Genomic DNA, 21,772 nt, shown 5'->3' with positions numbered 1-21,772 from the left:
ATTTAACTCAATATTGAATCCCAATCTATTCGTTGGGATTTCATAGATGGACTTTTTTAAACTAGGCATGAGCTTTTATTAATAAAAAATTTAAACATGCAGAAAAATTGAAAGAATTTTACTGAGAATACCCATGTACCCACCACCTAGATTTTATAATTAACATTTTATAATACTTGCTTTATCATTTACCTATCCATCCATCCATCCATCCATCCGTCAACTCATCTTTTTTATGTATTCCAAAGTAATTTACAGACCTACAGATGAACTTTTATATAGTTTAGTACCAATTTTCCAAAGCAAAATATATGGAGCTAACTTCCCTTTTGTATATTGATACCTTGATAATCCATTTAAAGTTACGTGAGGGGGAAGGTGAGAGGCTATTGGATCATAAGTGCCTTTCTCTCTTTTTTTCTAATGCACAGTCAACTCCATTTATCTTTATTCAATCTTAAATGTCTTTGCAGTCTACTTGAATGTAAACCTTACTTGATGGCTGGGGATTTTGTTGTTTTGTCCTCTCTGTCTGTAGAACTTAGAACAGTATCTGGCACGTAATAGGTGTTTAACAAATATTTGCTGGCTCACTTTTGTCAGTACCTGTACCACCCCCATTGTCCTAATTTACACCCTCTGTATAACTCACTTCCAAGGTGAAAAATAATGCAAACAATCCTTAAAATAAAAAGCTTCATATACTCCCTTTTGCTGAGAGACTCACAGTTTAAAAGGAGAGAGAAAACATTTCACATTAATATAAATGACCAAAGCATTTGCTTTTCAACTGTCATGGACTACTTGTCACAGACAAAACAATTAGAAAATTCAAAAAATGAGCTTCCACTTAGCTGTTGATTCTCAAGGGTAGGGGCTAAAATTACATGGAAGTTCATTTATGTTTTACAGCATCGCCCCTGGCTCAGAAAATACATTTTAATCTATTGAGAGTTCCAATCAAGTCAGAATAGCATTTAGGCCTTGAGAAAGGAAATTTCCAACAGAAATGCAGTTGGCTAAAATGACCATTGTTTCCTTTTCTTCTTTAAAAGCAAGTAGAAATGGTGCAATGAAAAGATTAGTGGCATTGAAGTCAGAGAGCCCCATGGTCAAATCCTGGTTCCACCACTGATGAGCTTGGGCAAGTTAGTTAGCCTCTCTTGAGCTCAGTGTTCCCACCATTTAAAAGTAGTTAATGATACCTGAGTGGATTAAATGAAATAACTTAGGTAAGTCAGTGCTGCTTAGCACATAGATAGGTACAGAGCAAATAGTATTTCCCATCCCTTAAATAATCTGAGATGCACACATATAGTTATTCATCCAAAAGATATTTAAACAATAGATGACAAATAAAGGACTGCAGTCCTTGTTCCTTGTAGACATCTGACTAATTGCAGTTCTGGGAGGTCTGCAATGATTAACTTCTTATATGATGTCTCCTCCCAGATCTACGAGATGATGCTGGTAAGACATGGCTATATGATTGTCGGAGACCCCATGGGTGGCAAGACCTGTGCTTATAAAGTGTTGGCTGCAGCTCTGGGTGATTTACATGAAGGTAAAACTCGTATCCCTGGCTTCCAGGGAGGACAGGAATCCCCACTCAGTTGACTGGCTCCATAGAGATGATGCCAGGCTGTTAACTTTTCCATCCCTGATTTGTGACATTAGAGCCAGGAATAGAACATGGCACACAGCGGTCTGCAGGCAGAGAATAAAGAGGGGGAGAGCTTCTAACAGGGGATTTTATGTGCATCACTAAAGCTGGAGGAATTTTCTCAAATGCTGAACAGTGGCTTCTCCAAAGGTTTCCCAATGAGAGGGAAACTCCTGCCACTTGCCTAAACAAAACTGTTCTAAGAGGAGATCATTGCATGGTTTCTTTTCTTTTCATTTTTTTCTTTCCATCCCTTCTTTTTCCCTCTCCTTTCCTTTTTTTCTCCCTCCCATTCTCTCGCCCACCCATCCACCCTGCCTCCCTCCTTCCCTCCCTCCTTTCCTTCTTTCCTTCCTTCAACTTAATGTAAAAGATAAGACCTCAGACTCTTGAATGAAACCCAGACCTTGGGCAAATGACTAAACCTCTCTTTGCCTCTGTTTTCCTAGCTGTAAAATGGGATTGTTGTGATAACTAAATGAGATTATGCAGGTAAATAACCTAGCTCAACAAATAAAAGCCATGTTTATTGCCAGAGAAACAGTTTTGAGGTTTTTTTCTTTTATAAAGCACAAGGCTGTGGTTTTGAAAAGCAGTGCCTTGCTGTGCCTGTGTTTACAGGATCCCTTCCAGTATGCTTCATTTTAATATTTTTTTCTAATAACATTGAGTTACTGCTGATTGAGTTACTGTGGAATTTTTGAGTTTTTTGTTTTGGGCACTAACTTGGCCTTAATAAATTGTTATTTAATAACTTGGGCATTTCAAACTTAAGTAATAATTTTGGCATTGAATATAATTTAGGAAACTAAATGAAGAGAAAGGAGTTTACCCCATTGTCTTTGCCTCAGAATTCTGCAGAAGTTATTCTTTATTTAGTTCATGGCTCAGGCACTCCAGTTTTCCCTTACTTTGAAGGATCATGTAAAAGTGTGGTTATTTTCTGTTATTAAATGCATACAATGTGCCATCCATCAGCCTGTGTATTCTGGTTGGGTCCTGGTGCTCCATTTCTCAGGGGACACTTATTGGGCAGCTAAAGAAGAGGTTTCAGGACTAAGCTAGCCCTTCAGATAGACAAAAGGAAAGTAACCATCATTTTCCAGAATCCTTTACCTGTCAGCTGTTTCCTTATCTCAAGTCAAAACCAAGGTTCTAGGGTAGCCAGGTACGTAAAGAGACCTGATTATATGGCATCTCTCTCCTTTACTGCCTGAGTTCTTTTAGGCCCAGGCAGACTTCTTTAGATCTGACTGGCACATTTGACTTGTTTGAAGTGAGCCTCAGACAACAATATGGTGAGAAACTAATAGCTGTAATAACCTAACAACTTAAGGCTTTGCCTATCCAGTTATCCCAATTTTTATACAGACTGAGTACAAATTTTAAGGACTATCCTTGGATGGCATATTGATAAAAGTTGTTTGGTCTTTTAGATGGCATTATTTCTTATCCTAATGTTCTGGTGTCACCAGAACTTTTGTAACTTGTGTTGGACCTTCTTGCCCAGCCAACCAGATGGAGGAATTTGCTGTGGAGTATAAGATCATTAACCCCAAGGCTATCACCTTGGGGCAGCTGTATGGGTGCTTTGACCAAGTGAGCCATGAGTGGACAGATGGTGTCCTTGCCAATGCTTTCCGGGAGCAAGCATCTACTTCGTCTGATGACCGCAAGTGGATTATATTTGATGGGCCAGTGGATGCTGTTTGGATTGAAAATATGAACACTGTTCTGGATGACAATAAAAAGGTACCTGTCTGATATCACTTTTACATGAGTGTGCAATAAACTCTTTTACTGAAGTTAGTGATTGATCAAAACTATATAATATAACAATGGAATATTACTCTGCCATAAAAAAAAACGAAATTGAGTTATTTGTAGTGAGGTGGATGGACCTAGAGTCTGTCATACAGAGTGAAGTAAGTCTGAAAGAGAAAAACAAATACCGTATGCTAACACATATATATGGAATCTAAAAAAAAAAATGGTCATGAAGAACCTAGGGGCAAGACGGGAATAAAGATGCAGACCTATTAGAGAATGGACTTGAGGACATGGGGAGGGGGAAGGGTAAGCTGGGACAAAGTGAGAGAGTGGTAGTGTATATATGGACATATATACACTACCAAACGTAAAATAGATAGCTAGTGGGAAGCAGTCACATAGCACAGGGAGATCAGCTCCGTGCTTTGTGACCACCTAGAAGGGTGGGATAGGGAGGGTGGGAAGGAGGGAGATGCAAGAGGGAAGAGATATGGGGATATATGTATATGTATAACTGATTCACTTTGTTATAAAGCAGAAACTAACACACCATTGTAAAGCAATAATACTCCAATAAAAACGTTAAAAAAAACTATATAATATATACATTTATTACACTAAGAATAAATGCCCCACAAGAAAGTAACAGTTATCAATTCATGAATTATGCTTTTGTTTGTACTTGTAGTGGGTAAGTTATGTGTGTTTAGAGACACTGTTGTATAGTGGTTAAAAGCCTTGGTGCTGGCATCAAATTGGCCTACTAGCTCTACAACTGAGCTGTTATATTGGGCAAGTCACATAACTTCTCTGCACCAGTTTCTCCATGTGTAAAGAGGTAGTAATAAATAAGGGTGTTGATAATTAAATAAGATAGTCCATACATAGTGCCTAATATATGAGATGTGTTTTGGTTATCTGTTGCTGTATTGCAAACTACCTTAGTACTTAGTGGCCTAACTTTGCTCATGACACTGTGGATTATAAATTTTGGAAGGGCTCAGGTGGGTTCAGCTAATCCTCATGATGTCAGCTGGGGCAGCTAGGGCTAGAGGAGCCACTTCCATGGTAGATTCTTCACTCAACGTCTGGGGGCTCATTCTTCCTCGTCTTGTCTATCTCTCTGTAACCCTCTCTGTGTCTCTGTGTCTCTGTCTCTCTGCCTTTCTCTCAAAGAGCATCTTATCCTCCAGGCCTCTCCACATGGTTGGGCTTATCATCTGGTGGCCTTGGAGTAGTGGCACTTCTTACGTGACGGTTCATCTCCAAGAGCCAGGAAGTGAAAGTTTTCAGGAAATTAAGAGTTGTGCTTGGAACTGGCACAGCATCGCTTTCTCTGAATTCTATTAATCAAAGAAGTCACAGAGCCTGCTCAGATTCAAGGGGGTGGAGAAATAGACGCTACCTCTTGATGGAGGTGGGCGAGGTCACGCTGCAAAAGTGTACGTGGAATAGGAGATATTGTTGCAGCAGTCTTTGGAAAATACATTCTGCCACAGTAAATGTAGTGGCTAAAGAGCTTAGGCTCTGGAGCCAGACAGCCTGGGTTCAGATCCTGTCCTGAACCACTTAGCAGTCATGTAACTTCAGGCAAGCTATTTAGTCTCTCTATGCCTCAATTACATCATCTGTAAAATGAGAATAACAGTATCTATGTCATAATGTTGTTAGGAAGATTGGATAAATTAATATTTGCAAACTGATTATAATATTGCTTGGCATGTAGCAAGTGCTATATAACTGTTAAAATAAAATAAAATAATATTTATCACCATTTCAAGGAATAGGTCTTACACTGACTATACATCATTATCAAATCAAAATATATTTTCCTTCTGCATTTAAATTTTGCAAGACTAAGAGTGAGTCATGCTCAACAATGGAAGGCCTAATTATCCAAATTATATACATACACTAATAATATCATGTTCATAATTTTGATTATATAGCATATAAAAAAAGAATAAGTTTTATTACACGATATGGACTATGTTATATAAACTAATTGTACACATGTATTGGTTGGTCTTGAGATCAGAAGTATAAAGAGTCATAATCAGTGAATTTCCTGATGGCTCTTCACAGCTCTGAATGAAATCAAACTACTGTCACAGGTATGGGTCTATTTCACTTTTCTTGATTTTCAGAGATGACACTGTTAATGGTATTAGTCCCATAACAGCCGTGACCTTCCTAGGGTTGCACGTAATGACCTGTTCCAGATGTGTTTGATGTGGGTCAGGTAATATATCAGAAACTTTGAAAACCACAATTTAGGATGAGAAGCAGGGAACAATGGCGTTTCCTCCCCCCCACCCCCCCCAGAGACCAAGGCCTCAGGCCATCTTATGACTTAAACATCTCACTTTAACCCATGTTGGCAAATGAGAAGCAGCACCACGGACTTGGTGTATATACTCAGAGGCTGTCCTGTGTATTTGCACTACTTTCTGCAGGGATATGCCTGCTAAACACTAGAACTTGTAATGGTCTTTCCTTCCATTCCAAAAAAGGATGTGGAGATATTCTTGTCATTCTAACCCTGGGCCAGTCCATGAGGGATTCCAAAAGGAGTCTTTGTGGGAAACTTGAGCAAATAAAACTGGATGGGGGTATGCTATTAAATTCCTTCCACTGAGGAAGGAACCATGAAACTTGCTGTAGTCTGATAATTTCTGGTTTCTTCATCTAAGACTGCAAGTCAGTGGTTCTCTGACCTCTCTATTTAATATTACAGCTCACCACACACAGCATTCTCCAGCCCCTCTTCGACGTTATTCTTCTCCAAAGCACTTTCATCACTGTATATTCTATATATTTTGCTTATCATCTGTCTCCTCCGAGCAGAATGCAAACCTCAAGAGGACAGGAATTTTTGTCTGTTTCATTCTGCACAACTAGCATAGTGCCTGGCACAGAATAGGTGCTCAAGAAGTATTTGTTGAATGAATTCAAACCATCTCTGTCCCCACTGATGCCTTTCACTTGCAGATGGAATTTAATTCGTTTGCTGCCCTCCACCCCTCTGCTTTGTACTTTCAGCTTTGTTTAATGAGTGGAGAGATTATCCAGATGAGCTCCAAGATGAGTCTGATCTTCGAGCCAGCTGACCTGGAGCAGGCCTCCCCCGCCACTGTGAGCAGGTCAGTCAGCTTGCAGGGACCCCCTGAGGGAATGTGAGGCCTCACTAACCCTACGCAGGAGGGAAAGCTCTAAAAATCCATAAATGTGATTAAACTCCAGCAGATCACCTGCACTACTTGTTGTCAGATTTGTCGTAAAGTTAGTCCTCAATCCACAGTGCTGGTAGGAATCTAAAGTCAGGCAATCACTTTGGAAAAGAGATTGATATCATCTCCTAAAGTTAATCTTTCTTGTGCCTCATGACCCAGCAGTTCTGCTTGTAAGTATTGATATACACCCAAAGGAAACTTTTGCCCATGTACAATAGGAGACATGTACCAGAATTTTCAGAGTAGCATAATTTACAATAACAAACACTTAGAAACGACCCAAATGCCCATTAACAGGAGCGAATTAAAAAGTATAATAAGATCACAAATCGTAGTATTTGTATGTCATTCAAAATAAATGAACTGTACTGACAAGCAACTATATAAGATAAATCTTAGTAAAATTAAAGATAAAATCTTAATATTATGTATAAAAGTAAGCCTGTAATATTACATACAGCATAGTGTGCCCTTTTAAATTATTAAAAACAAGTAAATATATATATGTGTGTATATATATATATATATATATATATATATATAAATGCTATAAAACTCTATAAGAATGAAAGAAATCAAAGCACAGGTGAGCGTGAGATTCAAGATGCTGTATAACCTCAGGTGGGGAAAGCCACGGGCATAGGATAAGGGAGACTATATGGTTAGATGAAGGTTATTGTCAAGACCCTAGCTTCTGCCTGGGTATTGGGTTCATGGGCACTTAGTACATTATTGAAAACAATTAACTGAGAAAGGCCATGCATGGGCTAATGATGAGTGTGCCAAGGATAAGAATTAATCCAATAGTGTAACTTCAGAACATAAAAAATAAAATAAAATAAAATCAGCCCACATTCCCAAAGGCAATGTAAGGGAAGAGAAAGAGCATATGGCAAGTTAGACCAACTTGGGCTCCCACCCTGGCCACACCACTTGCTAGCTGTGTGACCTCTTCCGAGTCACGTAGCCTCTCTGAGCTACAGTCTCCTCATGTCTAAAATGTATACCATAAAGCGGAATATTTAGAGATGAAGGCCATTAAGACTTAGCATAATGGCTGACATGCAGTAGGTGTTCAATAAATGGTAGCCAGTGTTAGTAACAAAGGAGGGAGTGCCTAGATATAACAGAATGGGGAAAAAAAGGTTTCTGTGTTCTAGGCCTTTCATTTAACCATTACAACAACCTTATGAATTACATATTTTTTATATTCCTCAATTTACAGACAAGGACAGAGAAGTTCAGAGACGGTAAAGAAATTTGCCCAAGGTCACTCAATTAGTAAGGTCTGGGGCTGGGATTTGAATCCAGGTCTCTGATTCTCAAGACCCAACTCTCAGCACTGGTCTCCACCCTTTCCTGGCAAAATCTGTGCATCTTTCCTTTGGCTTGGAGCTGGTGAGGGTCTATGCCCCGACCCAAGCTCCAGCCTCTTACCTCACCATGACCTCCTACATTTACTTCACCCCGACGTGCTTGGGAGCCAGATGTGGACCAGGCTGGTCCTCTGTTTGTGCTTGCCAGGTGTGGGATGATCTACATGGAGCCCCATCAGCTAGGTTGGAAGCCCCTGAAGGATTCATACATGGACACCCTGCCTTCCAGTCTCACCGAGGAACACAAGGAATTGGTGAGATCCTCTGGTCCCTTTCCTTCCTGTCCCTCCCTGTCTCCCTACTCTTCATCCCAAAGGTCTTCTAGGATCATTTTCACATTCATAATTACAGAAGGCAAGAAGGAGCAGGAAATTCCCTGACTGTCCCTAATTATCTTGCTTCCTGGCTACCTGCCATTTTTCTGACTTTCACTCCACGTGGTGGGGATGGGGTGATGCAGTCAATTTCTCCTTTCTCTTCTACCTTCTCCATTACTTCTTGGCTCCCCAGTGGAGAATTCTGGTGCTTGAGAAACGTTCTATTTGATGACTGGAATGTCACCCCTTTCCCCATTGCCTACTAGGAGAAATGCCTCTGGAAGTTGCTCTAAAGATGGACCAGGTTAGGAAGACCTGTGTTCCTCTCTTCACTGCCACTTCCCGTCCCTGTAACCTAGACTCCATACCTTCTATATTTAGGGAGCCAGAACCAGTTAGAAATTCTCTTAGTGCAGCTACTAAGAGTGTCCATTTTCTTCTTCCCTTCCTAAAAGAGATGTAAATGTTCAGGTTACATTAGCACACACTCAGACAAGGGAAGTAGGAAGGGAGAACCAGTTCTTATGGTGTTTCTGATTCCCTAGGAAAGTTTCCCACTGAAGAAGCCAAGAAGGATCCGAGGTGGATTCTCTTCCCACTGTGGAAACAGTCTGGGGAACTGTGTAGGACAGCCCCTGTCCTGTCACATTTACATACATGCACAATATATATGTAGCATGTTTATTTACATAGACACATATCCACATGCACAGTGAGAAACCAATCTACACATGCACAGGAAGCCTTCAGAAACTTCCCAGTATCCTTAGTACGGTCTAACTTCTTATCGGGCCTCTGAGACTGTGATCCCACCCAGCCTGCCTCTCCAACCTCACCTACCCTCTTCTCAGCCTCAGCTCATTATCTTCCAGCCCTTGGGTCTTGCTTCCATTCCTAGAAAACCCCCGGTTTTACTACCTCAAAGCTTTTGCATTTTTTGTTCCTCTTTCTGGAAATCTTGCCCCATTTAGTCTCATAAGGGATGATTCACTTTTGTCATCCAGGTGTCAGCATAAAGGCCTCCTTCTCCAAGAAGTCTTCCCTGACCGCCCTATTAAAAACTTCCTGTTATTTCCCATTGTAATACCTTTATTTGTTTCCTGCTAGTACATTCATGATTTGTAAATACTTAGTTCATTTCCTTGCTTGTTTATTTATTTTTTGTTTGTCTTCCCTTCCCCTCAGACTGTAAACCACGAGGACAGGGACCTTGTCTATCCTGTTCATCATTTATCCTTAGCACCTACCACACTGCATTTAGTAGATGCACAATAAATTTACTGACTGAAAACCACATATCTGTGTACTCATGTATAGTCATATATACATATAAAGACATCTAAACATTCATATATGCACACATATCTGTATATAATCAGTATCTGTATATTTATTTAGTGATGACCTACCTACTTACAAAAAAATAACTTAAAGTAATTTACAACGAAAGTCACAAAGTATAACAAAAGTGAAAAAAACACTAAGAGGAGAAAGTGAGGCAAGTCATTTTTTAATATATTTTTTATTAGAGTATAGTTGCTCTACACTGCTGTAGAGCAAAGTGAATCATCCATACATATACATATATCCCCTCTTTTTTGGATTTCCTTCCCATTTATGTCACCACAGAGTGCTGAGTAGAGCTCCCTGTGCTATGTAGTAGGTTCTCATTAGTTATCTGTTTTAAATTGGATGGGGAGCAGAGCCAAGAGACAACAATTAACATACCCACCAATAAGTATGTACATACATACATACGGGGAATCACTGAAAATGAGCCTGAAATTCCCTGTGGCCACTTTCTACAGGAGACCTGCCTTATAAATGCCAGTCAGTCATTTGCAAATCAGTTGTTTAGAATTCCTAACATTTTTTTTATAGAAACAAAGGCAGATACTGTGGCTGGGACCTAAAACTATTTCATGCATCCTGTAGTTGACCCATAGTGGCTCCAAGCTTCAGCTTAGTGGAATGGGAGGGGTGGGGAATGGCCAGTGGGCTGCACAGTCCGTTAAATAGGAAGCTGGGCGCATCTGTCTTGGTGCCTGTGGACTTTCCTCAGTACACCTAGACTCAAAAGTAATCAGCAGTCTTACCAACATTTCCAGCCTCCTCGAGGTGTACCAAGCTCTTGGTCTTAAACACACTTTTTAATAATGTCAAATCTCACTTTCTACTCTTAGGTCAATGACATGTTCATGTGGCTTATCCAGCCCTGCCTGGAATTTATTCAGCTTCAGTGTAAATTTGTGGTCCAAACATCTCCCATCCACCTTGCCTTCTCAATGATGAGACTGTATTCCTCTCTGCTAGGTAAGTACTACCCTACAGTTCTTAAGCCAAATGAGCGTACGGTGTGCCTAGGCCATGTCTTCTGCTCCCACCCCTATTATTCCTCCATGAGTTACAATGAGACCAGCATTTTGGTCTAGAACCAGCAAGTCTTTTGAGTGTAGATAGTACAGTTTGGTGGAAAGAGTCCATATAGTTTGGCTTCATCTTACATTGACTTCCTGGGTATTCTTGTGCAAATTAGCCCATTCTTCCTCAGTATTAGATTCCTCATCCACACAATGGGAATAATAATTCCTGTTCCTCTTTACCTAACAGGGAGGGATATCCTGGAGGAAAATGAATTTAGATGACATATGTAAATGTATATCAGGAAAAAAAAGATTCTGAAAAGAATAAGATAGGAAGTTTTTCCATTTTAAGAAAACTTATATTACAAAAATCTGAATTCATAAAACACATAGATACACTATAAAAAAACGGATCACATTAGTCTCCAGAACTAGGGAACTTCTCCAGGATATGGAGAACCATTGGTTTAAATGTCCTGGAGAAGTTCTCTATAACCATTTCACATAAATCAAATTTTACAGGATTCTATTGGAAATGACAAAAGATGTGTTAATTTGGAGAACTTTTATTGGATGCCATTTCTTTCTCAAGATAATACATAATTCAAACTGAAGGTGAATCTTCTTACAGCTTCTGCTACATGAACATATTTTCTCAGCCCATTTCTTCCAAAGGCATTATAGATGTAGATTAAAAAAAAAAGTAACATGGGGAACTTGAGTGGAGACTTTCTCTAGCTAAATATTATTTGATTTTCTAAAATTAAAATTACAGGCAATATTTTTAGAAGCACACTAATTCATACAATATCATATATTTGTATTTTTATTTGTAAATTTTACATACTTTCCCAAGCTCCTTTTACTATCCTTGTGTAGTATCTCCTCCAGGAAAGAAAGCACCAGCATGAGAAGTGAACTTATTGTCCACAGTCCTGAGTAACCTCATCTCTTGCCTTCCTGAATCTACAGCTATGAATCCTCTCAGGAGTGCTCAAATACACACAACTACTAAAAATGGGGGACTGGGTTTGAATGCACACATATTTGATTTTGGGGCTATAACTTTTTACTCTGTCAGTGTTAAAATGCAAGAACATGGTAGCTGTGATTAACAAGGACTTGAGATAAGGAACACCGAATACATTTTTACCCTTTTATTTTGAAATAATTTTAGACTTAAAGAAAAATTGCTAAAAGAATGTAGAGTCACATATACCCTTTACAGAGATTTCTTTAATGTTAACATCTTATATAATGAATGTACAATTATCATAATAAGGAAGTTAACATTGATACTATACTGTTAACTACACTTTATTTGAATTTCACATTTTTCCACAAATGTTCTTCTTCTGATCCAGGATCCAATTCAGGATGCCACATTGTACTTAATTGTTGTTATCTCTTTGGTCGCCTACAAGCTATGACAGTTCTTCAGTCTTTCCTTATATTTCATAACTTTTTCACATGATGAAGACTGGCCAGTTACGTTATAGGATGCTTCTCAATTTAAGTTTGCCTCATATTTTCGCATAATTAGATGGAGATTGTGCTTATTAAAAGATTTAGGTATATTTGATTTACAATATTATATGTTTCAGGTGTAAAACGCAGTGATCCACAATTTTTAAAGATTATATTCCATTAAAGTTATTATAAAATACTGGCTATATTCCCTGTGTTGTACAATATATCCTTGTAACTTATTTGTTACATACATAGTAGTTGGTACTTCTTAATCACCAAACATTGTCTTGCCCCTCCCCTGTCCCTCTTTCCGCTGGTAACTACTAGTTTGTTTTCTATATCTGTAAGTCCATTTCTTTTTTGTTATATCCACTAGTGTGTTGTAATTTTTAGATTCCACGTATAAGTGACAACATGCAATATTTGTCTTTTTCTGTCTGACTTATTTTACTAAGCATAATAACCTCCAAGCCCATCCATGTTCTTGCAAATGGCAAAATTTCATTCATTTTTATGGCTGAGTAGTCCATCTTCTTTAATGATTCATCTGTGGATGGACACTTAAGTTGCTTCCATATCTTGGCTATTGTAAATAATGCTGCTGTGAACATTGGGTGCATGTATCTTTTTGAATTAGTGTTTTTGTTTTTTCAGATATGTGCCCAGGAGTGGGATTGCTGGATCATATGACAACTCTATTTTTAGTTTTCTGAGGAACCTCCATACTGTTTTCCACAGTGGCTGCACCAATATACATACCTGCCAACAGTGTACGAGGGTTGCTTTTTCTCCACATCCTCACCAACATTAGATATTTGTGGTCTTTTTGATGATAACTATTCTGACAGGTGTAAGGTGATACCTCATTATGCTTTTCATTTACATTTCTCTGATGATTAAAGATGTTGAACAGGGCTTCTCTGGTGGCGCAGTGGTTGAGAGTCCGCCTGCCGATGCAGGGGACACGGGTTCGTGCCCCAGTCCAGGAAAATCCCACATGCCATGGAGCAGCTGGGCCCGTGAACCATGGCCGCTGAGCCTGCACGTCTGGAACCTGTGCGTCCGGAGCCTGTGCTCCGCAACAGGAGAGGCCACAACAGTGAGAGGCCCACGTACTGCAAAAAAAAAAAAAAAAAAAAAGATGTTGAACATCTTTTCATGTGCCTGTTGGCCATCTGTATCTCTTCTTTGGAAAAATGTCTATTCAGATCTTCTGCCCATTTTTAATCAGGTTGTTTGTTTTTTTGTTGTTGATTTATATGACCTGCTTTTGTATTTTAGATATTAACCCCTTATCAGTAATATCATTTGCAAATATTTTTTCTGATTCAGTAGGTTGTCTTATCATTTTGTCCATGGTTTCCTTTGATATGCAAAAGCTTTTAAGTTTAATCAGGTCCCACTTGTTTAGTTTTGATTTTGTTTCCTTTGCCTTAGGAGACAAATCAAAAAAATATTGCTACTATTTATGTCAGAGTGTTCTGCCTATGTTTTCTTCTAGGAGTTTTATGGTTTATGGTCTTACATTTAGGTCTTTAATCCATTTTGAGTTTATTTTTTGCGTATGGTGTGAGAGAAAATGTTCTGATTTTATTCTTTTACATATAGCCGTCCTGTTGTCCCAGCACCACTTACTGAAGAGACTGTCCTTTCTCCATTATATATTCTTGCCTCCTTTGTCATAGATTAATTGACCATAAGTGTATGGGTTTATTTCTGGGCTCCCTATTCTGTTCCATTGATCTGTATTTCTGCTTTTATACCAGCACCATACTGTCTTGATTACTGTAGCTTTGTAGTATAGTCTGAAGTCTGGGAGCATTATGCCTCCAGCTCTGTTCTTCTTTCTTAAGATTGCTTTGGCTATTAGGGGGTCTTATGTGTTTACATACAACTTTTAGAATTATTTGTTCTAGTTCTGTGAAAAATGCCTTTGATATTTTGATGAGGATTGCATTGAATCTGTAGATTACCTTGGGTAGCATGGTCATTTTAACAATATTAAGTCTTCCAATCCATGAACACAATATATCTTTCCATCTGTTTGTGTCGTTTTCAGTTCTTCATCAGTGTCTCGTAGTTTTCCGAATATAGGTCTCTTACTTCCTTATTTAGATTTATTCCTAGATATTTTATTCTTTTTGATGCAATGTTAAATGGGATTCTTTCCTTAATTTCTCTTTATAATAGTTTGTTTTCAGTGTATAGAAGTGCAACCAACTTCTGCATATTAATTTTATTAATTTTGAATCCTGCAACTTTACTGAATTTACTGGTGAACTGTAGTAGTTTTTTGGTGATGCCTTTAGGATTTTCTATATATAGTATCATGTCATCTGCAAGCACTGACAACAAGAACAACAGCATCAACAACCAAAAGAACAAGTGTTGATGAGGATGTAGAGAAATTGGAACCCTTGTGCACTGTTGATGGAAATGTAAAATGGTACAGTTACTATGGAAAATAGTTTGTCAGATCCTCAGAATTAAAAATAGAATTACCAGATGACTTAGCACTTCTGCTTCTGGTATATATACAAAGGAATTGAAAGTAGGGACATAAACAGATATTTGTACACCCATGTTCATAGCAGCATTATTCACAGAAGCCAAAGGTGGAAGCAACCCAAGTGTCCATCAACCAATGAATGGATAAATAGATCAAGTATATACATATGGTGAAATATTATTCAGCCTTAAAAAAGGAAGGAAATTCTGGGGAGTTCCCTAGTGGTCTAGTGGTTAGTGTTTGGTGCTTTCACTGCCATGGCCTGGGTTCAATCCCTGGTTGAGGAACAGAGATTCCACAAGCCGCATGGTGCGGCCAACATAAAAAAAAGAAAGAAATTCTGATACATGCTCCAACATGGATGAACCTTGAGGACATTATGCTAAGAGAAATAAGCCAGTCAGAAAAGACTATATGATTTCACCTCTAAGACATATCTAGGTTAGTCAAATTTATAAAGACAGAAAGTAGAATGCCGTTTGCCAGGCCGTTGGGGAGAGGGTAATGAATTAGTTTCAGCTTTGCAAGATGAAAATAGTGCTGGATATGAATAGTGGTGATGGTTGCACAACAACATGAATGTATTTAATACCACTGAACTTTAAAATGGTTAAGATGGTAATTTTTATGTTATGCATATCTTACCACAATAAAAAATTTTTTTTTAATGTATGTGGATAAAGGATCTGGCAGGTGATGCCATTCAACCAGTATCAATCCTCTTCCCAGGCCCCTCACAGACAAAACTGCCCAATTCATATCTATTGCACTCTGCAGCTTTTCCTGAGATTCCTTTTCTTGCTTTTAGATGAAATCAGGGAAATAGAAGAGAAGGAAAGTGAATTATCTGAAAGCCTGACAAGCCAACAGATCTTCCTCTGGCTGCAAGGTCTCTTCCTTTTTGCCTTGGTGTGGACCGTGGCCGGCACCATCAACGCAGACAGCAGAAAGAAATTTGATCTGTTTTTCCGCAACCTCATCATGGGTATGGATAATAACAACCCAAGACCCAAAAGTGTCAAACTCACCAAAAACAACATCTTTCCAGAAAGAGGTAACTTAGTACCTGTTTGTTTTGTCTTACTGTAGTGGTTTGGAGCATATGTTCCAAACCCAACCAAAATGTGTGGCCCACATGAGGCCTTTGCAAAAGTCAGGAAAGATTTTGTAGCTTGCCTGAGAGGGTTCACTTCTTCAGAGCTGGCCCATGTATGTAGAGATGGGTGACCCTGAAGTCAGGGTCTTATGGGTTATTTTAACTACTCATTTTTAATTTAGAAAAAGTCGATATAACTTTTTTTAAAATTACCTATAATCTCATCACTCTAACAGGCCCCAGGGAACAGCATGAGAAATATAGCCACTTTTTTTTCTTACGCCCTTCTAGTCCTGTTCTATGTGTATACACGTCATATCATGGTGATTATGGTATTAACATTTCCTTTAATTTTTTCATTGTAATCTAATATTATATTAAAATATTTATAATTTTGCTACATACATTATCTTCAGAATGATTACTTTAACGATGTATTAATATTTTTATATGTGTGACATCATTCATAAAAAGATTGAAAGATGTTTGTTTTCTTTTAAGTAGCTTTTACTGCTTTTTTTCTTACCACCCGAGTAATACATTACATCAAATTTAGAAAATACAGAGAAAGGAATAGAAGAAAATAAGTATCAATGGTAATCCCACTATCCAGAAATAATCACTTTTTATATTTTTCCTTCCAGTGTTTTTCTGTATTTCTATAGCAAAAATGGGATCATACTATATATACATTCCAAATAGTTTTACATTTTTTTAATTATGAAAAAGTATATGATGGGCCCATGAAGGAACTCCCTGGGGTGATGGTAATGTTGTATATGTTGAGAGAGATTTGGGTTACACAAATACATGCAATTCTCAAAACTCAGTGAATGAACACAAGACTTGTGCATTTCATTGTATGCAAATTTTTTAGCAAATGAAAAAACATAACTATTGAACAGTTAATGATACACATGCCAAAGTATTTATGAGGAAGTGTATATATTGTCTTTGAAATGTGTCAAAAAATAAGATGCCTTAATTGATGGATAGAGGGATGAACAGGTATGTGATAAAACAAGTGAAAAACTAATGGTAAAATCTAGGAGATGGGTATACAAATGTTCACTGTACAAGGTTTTCAGTGTTTCTTTATGTTTGAAACTTTACATAATAATAAAAAAAAATGAATAGCAAGTAGTTGCCGTTGTCCCCCTAAACACACACTTTCCCCAGCACACCTGGCACACTTCAAATATGTGATACATGGTTATCTGTCAGATGAACTGCATGGAGGCCTTGTACCAATCCCCTTGTTAGATGGTAGTACATCCATTCTTTTTTTTTTTTTTTTTTGCGGTACACGGGCCTCTCACTGTTGTGGCCTCTCCCGCCGTGGAGCACAGGCTCTGGACGGGCAGGCTCAGTGGCCATGGCTCACGAGCCCAGCCACTCTGCAGCATGTGGGATCTTCCTGGACCGGGGCACGAGCCCGTGTCCCCTGCATCGGCAGGCGGACTCTCAACCACTGCGCCACCAGGGAAGCCCCATTCTTTTTTTTTTTCCTCTGTTTTTTTAATTCAGAAGATTTTCTTTTTCTATTTTTTTTTCATTTTTATTTTTATTTATTTATTATTTTTTTGCGGTATGCGGGCCTCTCACTGTTGTGGCCTCTCCCATCGTGGAGCACAGGCTCCGGACGCACAGGCTCAGTGGCCATGGCTCACGGGCCTAGCCGCTCCGCGGCATGTGGGATCTTCCCAGACCAGGGCACGAACCCGCGTCCCCTGCATCGGCAGGTGGACTCTCAACCACTGCACCACCAGGGAAAGCCTATGATGCTTTTAATGTATTGTTCAATTTGGTTTGCTAATATTTTGTTGAGGATTTTTGCATCTATGTTCATCAGTGATATTGGCCTGTAATTTTCTTTTTTTGTGATAACTTTGGTTTTGGTATCAGGGTGATGCAGGCCTCATAGAATCAGTTCAGAAGTGTTCCTGCCTCTGCAATTTTTTGGAATAGTTTGAGAAGGTACATGTTAACTCTCCTCTAAATGTTTGGTAGAATTCACCTGTGAAGCCCTCTGGTCCTGGACTTTTGTTTGTTGGGGGTTTTTTAATTACTGTTTCAACTTTATTACTGGTAATTAGTGTGTTCATATTTTCTATTTCCTCAAGGTCCAGTCTTGGGAGATTGTACCTTCCCAAGAATTTGTCCATTTCTTCTGGGTTGTTCTTTTCTTTGGCATATAGCTGTTCATAGTAGTTTCTTATGATCATTTGTATTTCTGTAGTGTCGGTTGTAATTTCCCCTTTTTCATTTCTGATTTTATTGATTTGGGCCCTCTCCCTTATTTTTCTTGATGAGTCTGGCTACAGGTTTATCAATTTTGTTTATCTTTTCAAAGAACCAGCTTTTCGTTTCATTGATTTTTTCTATTGTTTTTTAGTCTCTATTTCATTTATTTCTCCTCTGATCTTTATGATTTCTCTCCTTCTACTAACTTTGGGTTCACTTATTCTTCTTTCTCTAGTTCCTTTAGTTGTAAGGTTAGGTTGCTTATTTGAGATTTTTCTTGTTTCCTGAGGTAAGATTGTATTGCTATAAATTTCCCTCTTAGAACTGCTCTTGGGCTTCCCTGGTGGCGCAGTGGTTGAGAGTCCTCCTGCCGATGCAGGGGACACGGGTTCGTGCCCCGGTCTGGGAGGATCCCATATGCCGCGGAGCAGCTGGGCCCGTGGGCCATGGCCGATGGGCCTGCGCGTCCGGAGCCTGTGCTCCGCAACGGGACAGGCCACAGGGGTGAGAGGCCCGTGTACCGCAAAAAAAAAAAAAAGAACTGCTCTTGCTGTATCCCATAGGTTTCGGATCATTGTTTTTTCATTTTCATTTGTGTCTAGGTATTTTTTTATTTCCTCTTTGATTTCTTCAGTAATCCATTGGTTGTTTAGCCTCCATGTATTTGTGATTTTTGCAGTTTTTTTCTTATAGTTGATTTCTAGCCTCATAGTTCTGTGGTCGGAAAAGATACTTGATATAATTTAAATTTTCTTAAATTTACTGAGGCTTTTTTGTGGCCTAGCCTGTGATCTGTCCTGGAGAATGTTTCATGTGCACTTGAAATTATGTATATTCTGCTGCTTTCAGATGGAATGCTCTATGTATATCAGTTAAGTCCGTGTGATCAAAGGTGTCATTTAAGACCAGTGTTTCCTTATTAATTTTCTGTCTAGATGATCTGTCTATTGATGTAAGTGGGGTGTTAAAGCCCCACCCCCCACTATTATTGTGTTACTGTCAATTTCTTCTTTTATGTCTGTTAATATTTGCCTTATATATTGAGGTGCTCCTATGTTGGGTGCATATATGCTTACAATTGTTATATCGCTTCTTGGATTGATCCCTTGATCATTATATAGTATCCTTCTTTGTCTCTTGTAACAGACTTTATTTTAAAGTCTACTTTGTCTCATATAAGTATTGCTACTTTTGATTTCCATTTGCACAGAATACCTCTTTGCCTCCCTTCACTATCAGTCTGTGTGTGTCTCTATATCTGAAGTGAGTCTCTTGTAGGCAGCATATATACAGGTCTTGTTTTTGTATCCATTCAGCCACTCTATCTATGTCTTTTGGTTGGAGCATTTAATCCATTTACATTTAAGGTAATTATTGATATTTATGTTCATATTGCCATTTTATTATTTTTCTTCTTTTTTTCTCTTAAGATTTGATGACTATCTTTAGTGTTATGTTCGGATTCCTTTTTCTTTTTTTTGTGTATGTCTATTTTAGATTTTTGGTTTGTGGTTGTTACTATGAGGATTTTATATGGCAGTCTGTATATGTGTGTGTATTGGTGTGTGTGTGTATAAGTTGCTGATCTCTTCATTTCAAATGCATTTTTAAAGCCCTGCATTTGTACTCTCCTCCGCTCCCAATTACTATTTTTGATATCATATATTTACATCTAATTGTTTTCTGTATCTCTTAACTGCTTATTGTAGGTATAGATGATTTTACTACTTTTGACTTTTAACCTCCCTACTAGCTTTGTGTGTGGATGATTTCCTACCTTTACTGTAGGTTTGCCTTTACTGGTGACCTTTTTCATTTTGTAATTTTCTTGTTTCTAGTTGTGGCCTTTCCTTTTTCCTAGAGAAGTTCCTTTAACATTTGTTATAAAGCTCATTTGGTGGTGCTGAACTTTTTTAGCTTTTGCTTGTCTGTAAAGCTTTTGATCGCTCCATCAAATCTGAATGAGAGCCTTGCCAGGTAGAGTATTTTTGATTGTAGGTTTTTACCTTTCATCACTTTAAACATATTGTGCCACTCCCTTCTGGCCTGCAGAGTTTCTGCTGAAAAATCAGCTGAAAGACTTACGCGAGTTCCCTTGTATGTTACTTGTTGCTTTTCCCTCACTGCTTTTAATATTCTCTCTTTATCTTTAATTTTTGTCTTTTTGTTTGTTTGTTTGTTTGTGGTACGCGGGCCTCTCACTGTTGTGGCCTCTCCTGTTGCGGAGCACAGGCTCTGGATGCGCAGGCTCAGCCGCCATGGCTCACGGGCCCAGCTGCTCTGCGGCATGTGGGATCCTCCCGGACCAGGGCACGAACCCGCGTCCCCTGCATCGGCAGGCGGACTCTCAACCACTGCACCACCAGGGAAGCCCAGGTTCTTTTTTTTTAATAGATTTAATTAACTTATTTATTTATTTATTTTTGGCTGTGTTGGGTCTTTGTTGCTGCGCATGGGCTTTCTGTAGTTGTGGCGAGCGGGAACTACTCTTCATTGAGGTGCACAGGCTTCTCATTGCGATGGCTGCTCTTGTTGCGGAGCACGGGCTCTAGGCACGTAGGCTCCGGTAGTTGTGGCGCGTGGGCTCCAGTAGTTTGGGCATGTGGGCTTCAGTAGTTGTGGCTTGCAGGCTCTAGAGCACAGGCTCAGTAGTTGTGGTGCACAGGTTTAGTTGCTCCACAGCATGTGGGATCTTCCTGGACCAGGGCTTGAACCCATGTCCCCTGCATTGGCAGGTGGATTTTAACCACTGCGCCACCAGGGAAGCCCTTTTCACAGGTTCTTATTGGCCTGTTGATGTTCTTTTTTGTAATGTTCTATCATAGTTTTATTTTTAACAGACTATGTCTAGTTGTAGGTATTCTTTTGTTTATTTTTCCTAGAACATGATGAGTCCTTTCAGTCATCAAGGGAAAGTTTTAGTCTCTGGCTTCCATATCTATCATCTCATCTTTCCTTATTTTTGTGTTTTTGCCTTTTTTTATACCAATTATTCATTTTAATATGATTCACCCACAACTTCAATTATGCTTTTACTGCCTTGAGTGATTTTAATTCTCCTGTGTGTCTTTTGTTTCCTCACTATCCTTTCTTAGTGTATGATTAAAAGCACAGGCCATAGGGGCTTCGCTGGTGGTGCAGTGGTTGAGAGTCCGCCTGCCGATGCAGGGGATGCGGGTTCATGCCCCGGTCTGGGAGGATCCCACATGCCGCGGAGTGGCTGGGCCCGTGAGCCATGGCCGCTGAGCCTGCGCGTCCGGAGCCTGTGCTCCGTAACGGGAGAGGCCACAACAGTGAGAGGCCCACGTACCGCAAAAAAAATAAATAAATAAAAATAAAATAAAATAAAAGCACAGGCCATGAAGTCAAATTGTCAGAGCTTGAATCCTGGCTCCAGTATTTACTAGTTCGGTGACTTTGAGCAAGTTCCCTAATGCCACTCAGTTTCCTCAATTATGAAGTGAGGGCAATGATAATACTATGTATTCATGGTGTTCTTGTAAGAATTAAACAGGTTAACACATGTAAAAGCATTTAGAATAAAGTGTGGTACACAGGAAGTGTTAAATAAATATTAGCAACTTTTATTGCTGTCCTCCTCCTCATCATCATCTCTGTTAGCTCATTCATCTCCCTTTTTTAATCTCATTTTGCTTTTTCATCTAAGCCTGTTTTCTCCTTATGGTTTTCTGTTCCTATTTCATGGAAAAATTATGTCTTTTTGCACCCTA

At 39.0% G+C, this 21,772-nt stretch overlaps 1 protein-coding gene across 1 annotated transcript in view; it reads left to right on the top strand.

Annotated features, from left to right (window-relative positions):
- The window catches only part of DNAH3 (dynein axonemal heavy chain 3), a 191,511-nt gene that overhangs the window by 99,519 nt on the left and 70,220 nt on the right, over positions 1 to 21,772 (top strand). The window contains exons 35-40 of the mRNA XM_033425952.2: positions 1,453 to 1,564; positions 3,174 to 3,415; positions 6,476 to 6,576; positions 8,191 to 8,296; positions 10,543 to 10,672; positions 15,510 to 15,755. Coding sequence (XP_033281843.2) covers positions 1,453 to 1,564; positions 3,174 to 3,415; positions 6,476 to 6,576; positions 8,191 to 8,296; positions 10,543 to 10,672; positions 15,510 to 15,755 — 937 coding nt within the window. The remainder of the gene's footprint in view (positions 1 to 1,452; positions 1,565 to 3,173; positions 3,416 to 6,475; positions 6,577 to 8,190; positions 8,297 to 10,542; positions 10,673 to 15,509; positions 15,756 to 21,772) is intronic.

Source organism: Orcinus orca, chromosome 16 (genome assembly GCF_937001465.1).
Source record: "Orcinus orca chromosome 16, mOrcOrc1.1, whole genome shotgun sequence".
NCBI classification, from domain to species: Eukaryota; Metazoa; Chordata; class Mammalia; order Artiodactyla; family Delphinidae; genus Orcinus; species Orcinus orca.
Note: the sequence above shows the minus strand (reverse complement) of the source record. Positions and strands in the feature narration are given on the sequence as shown.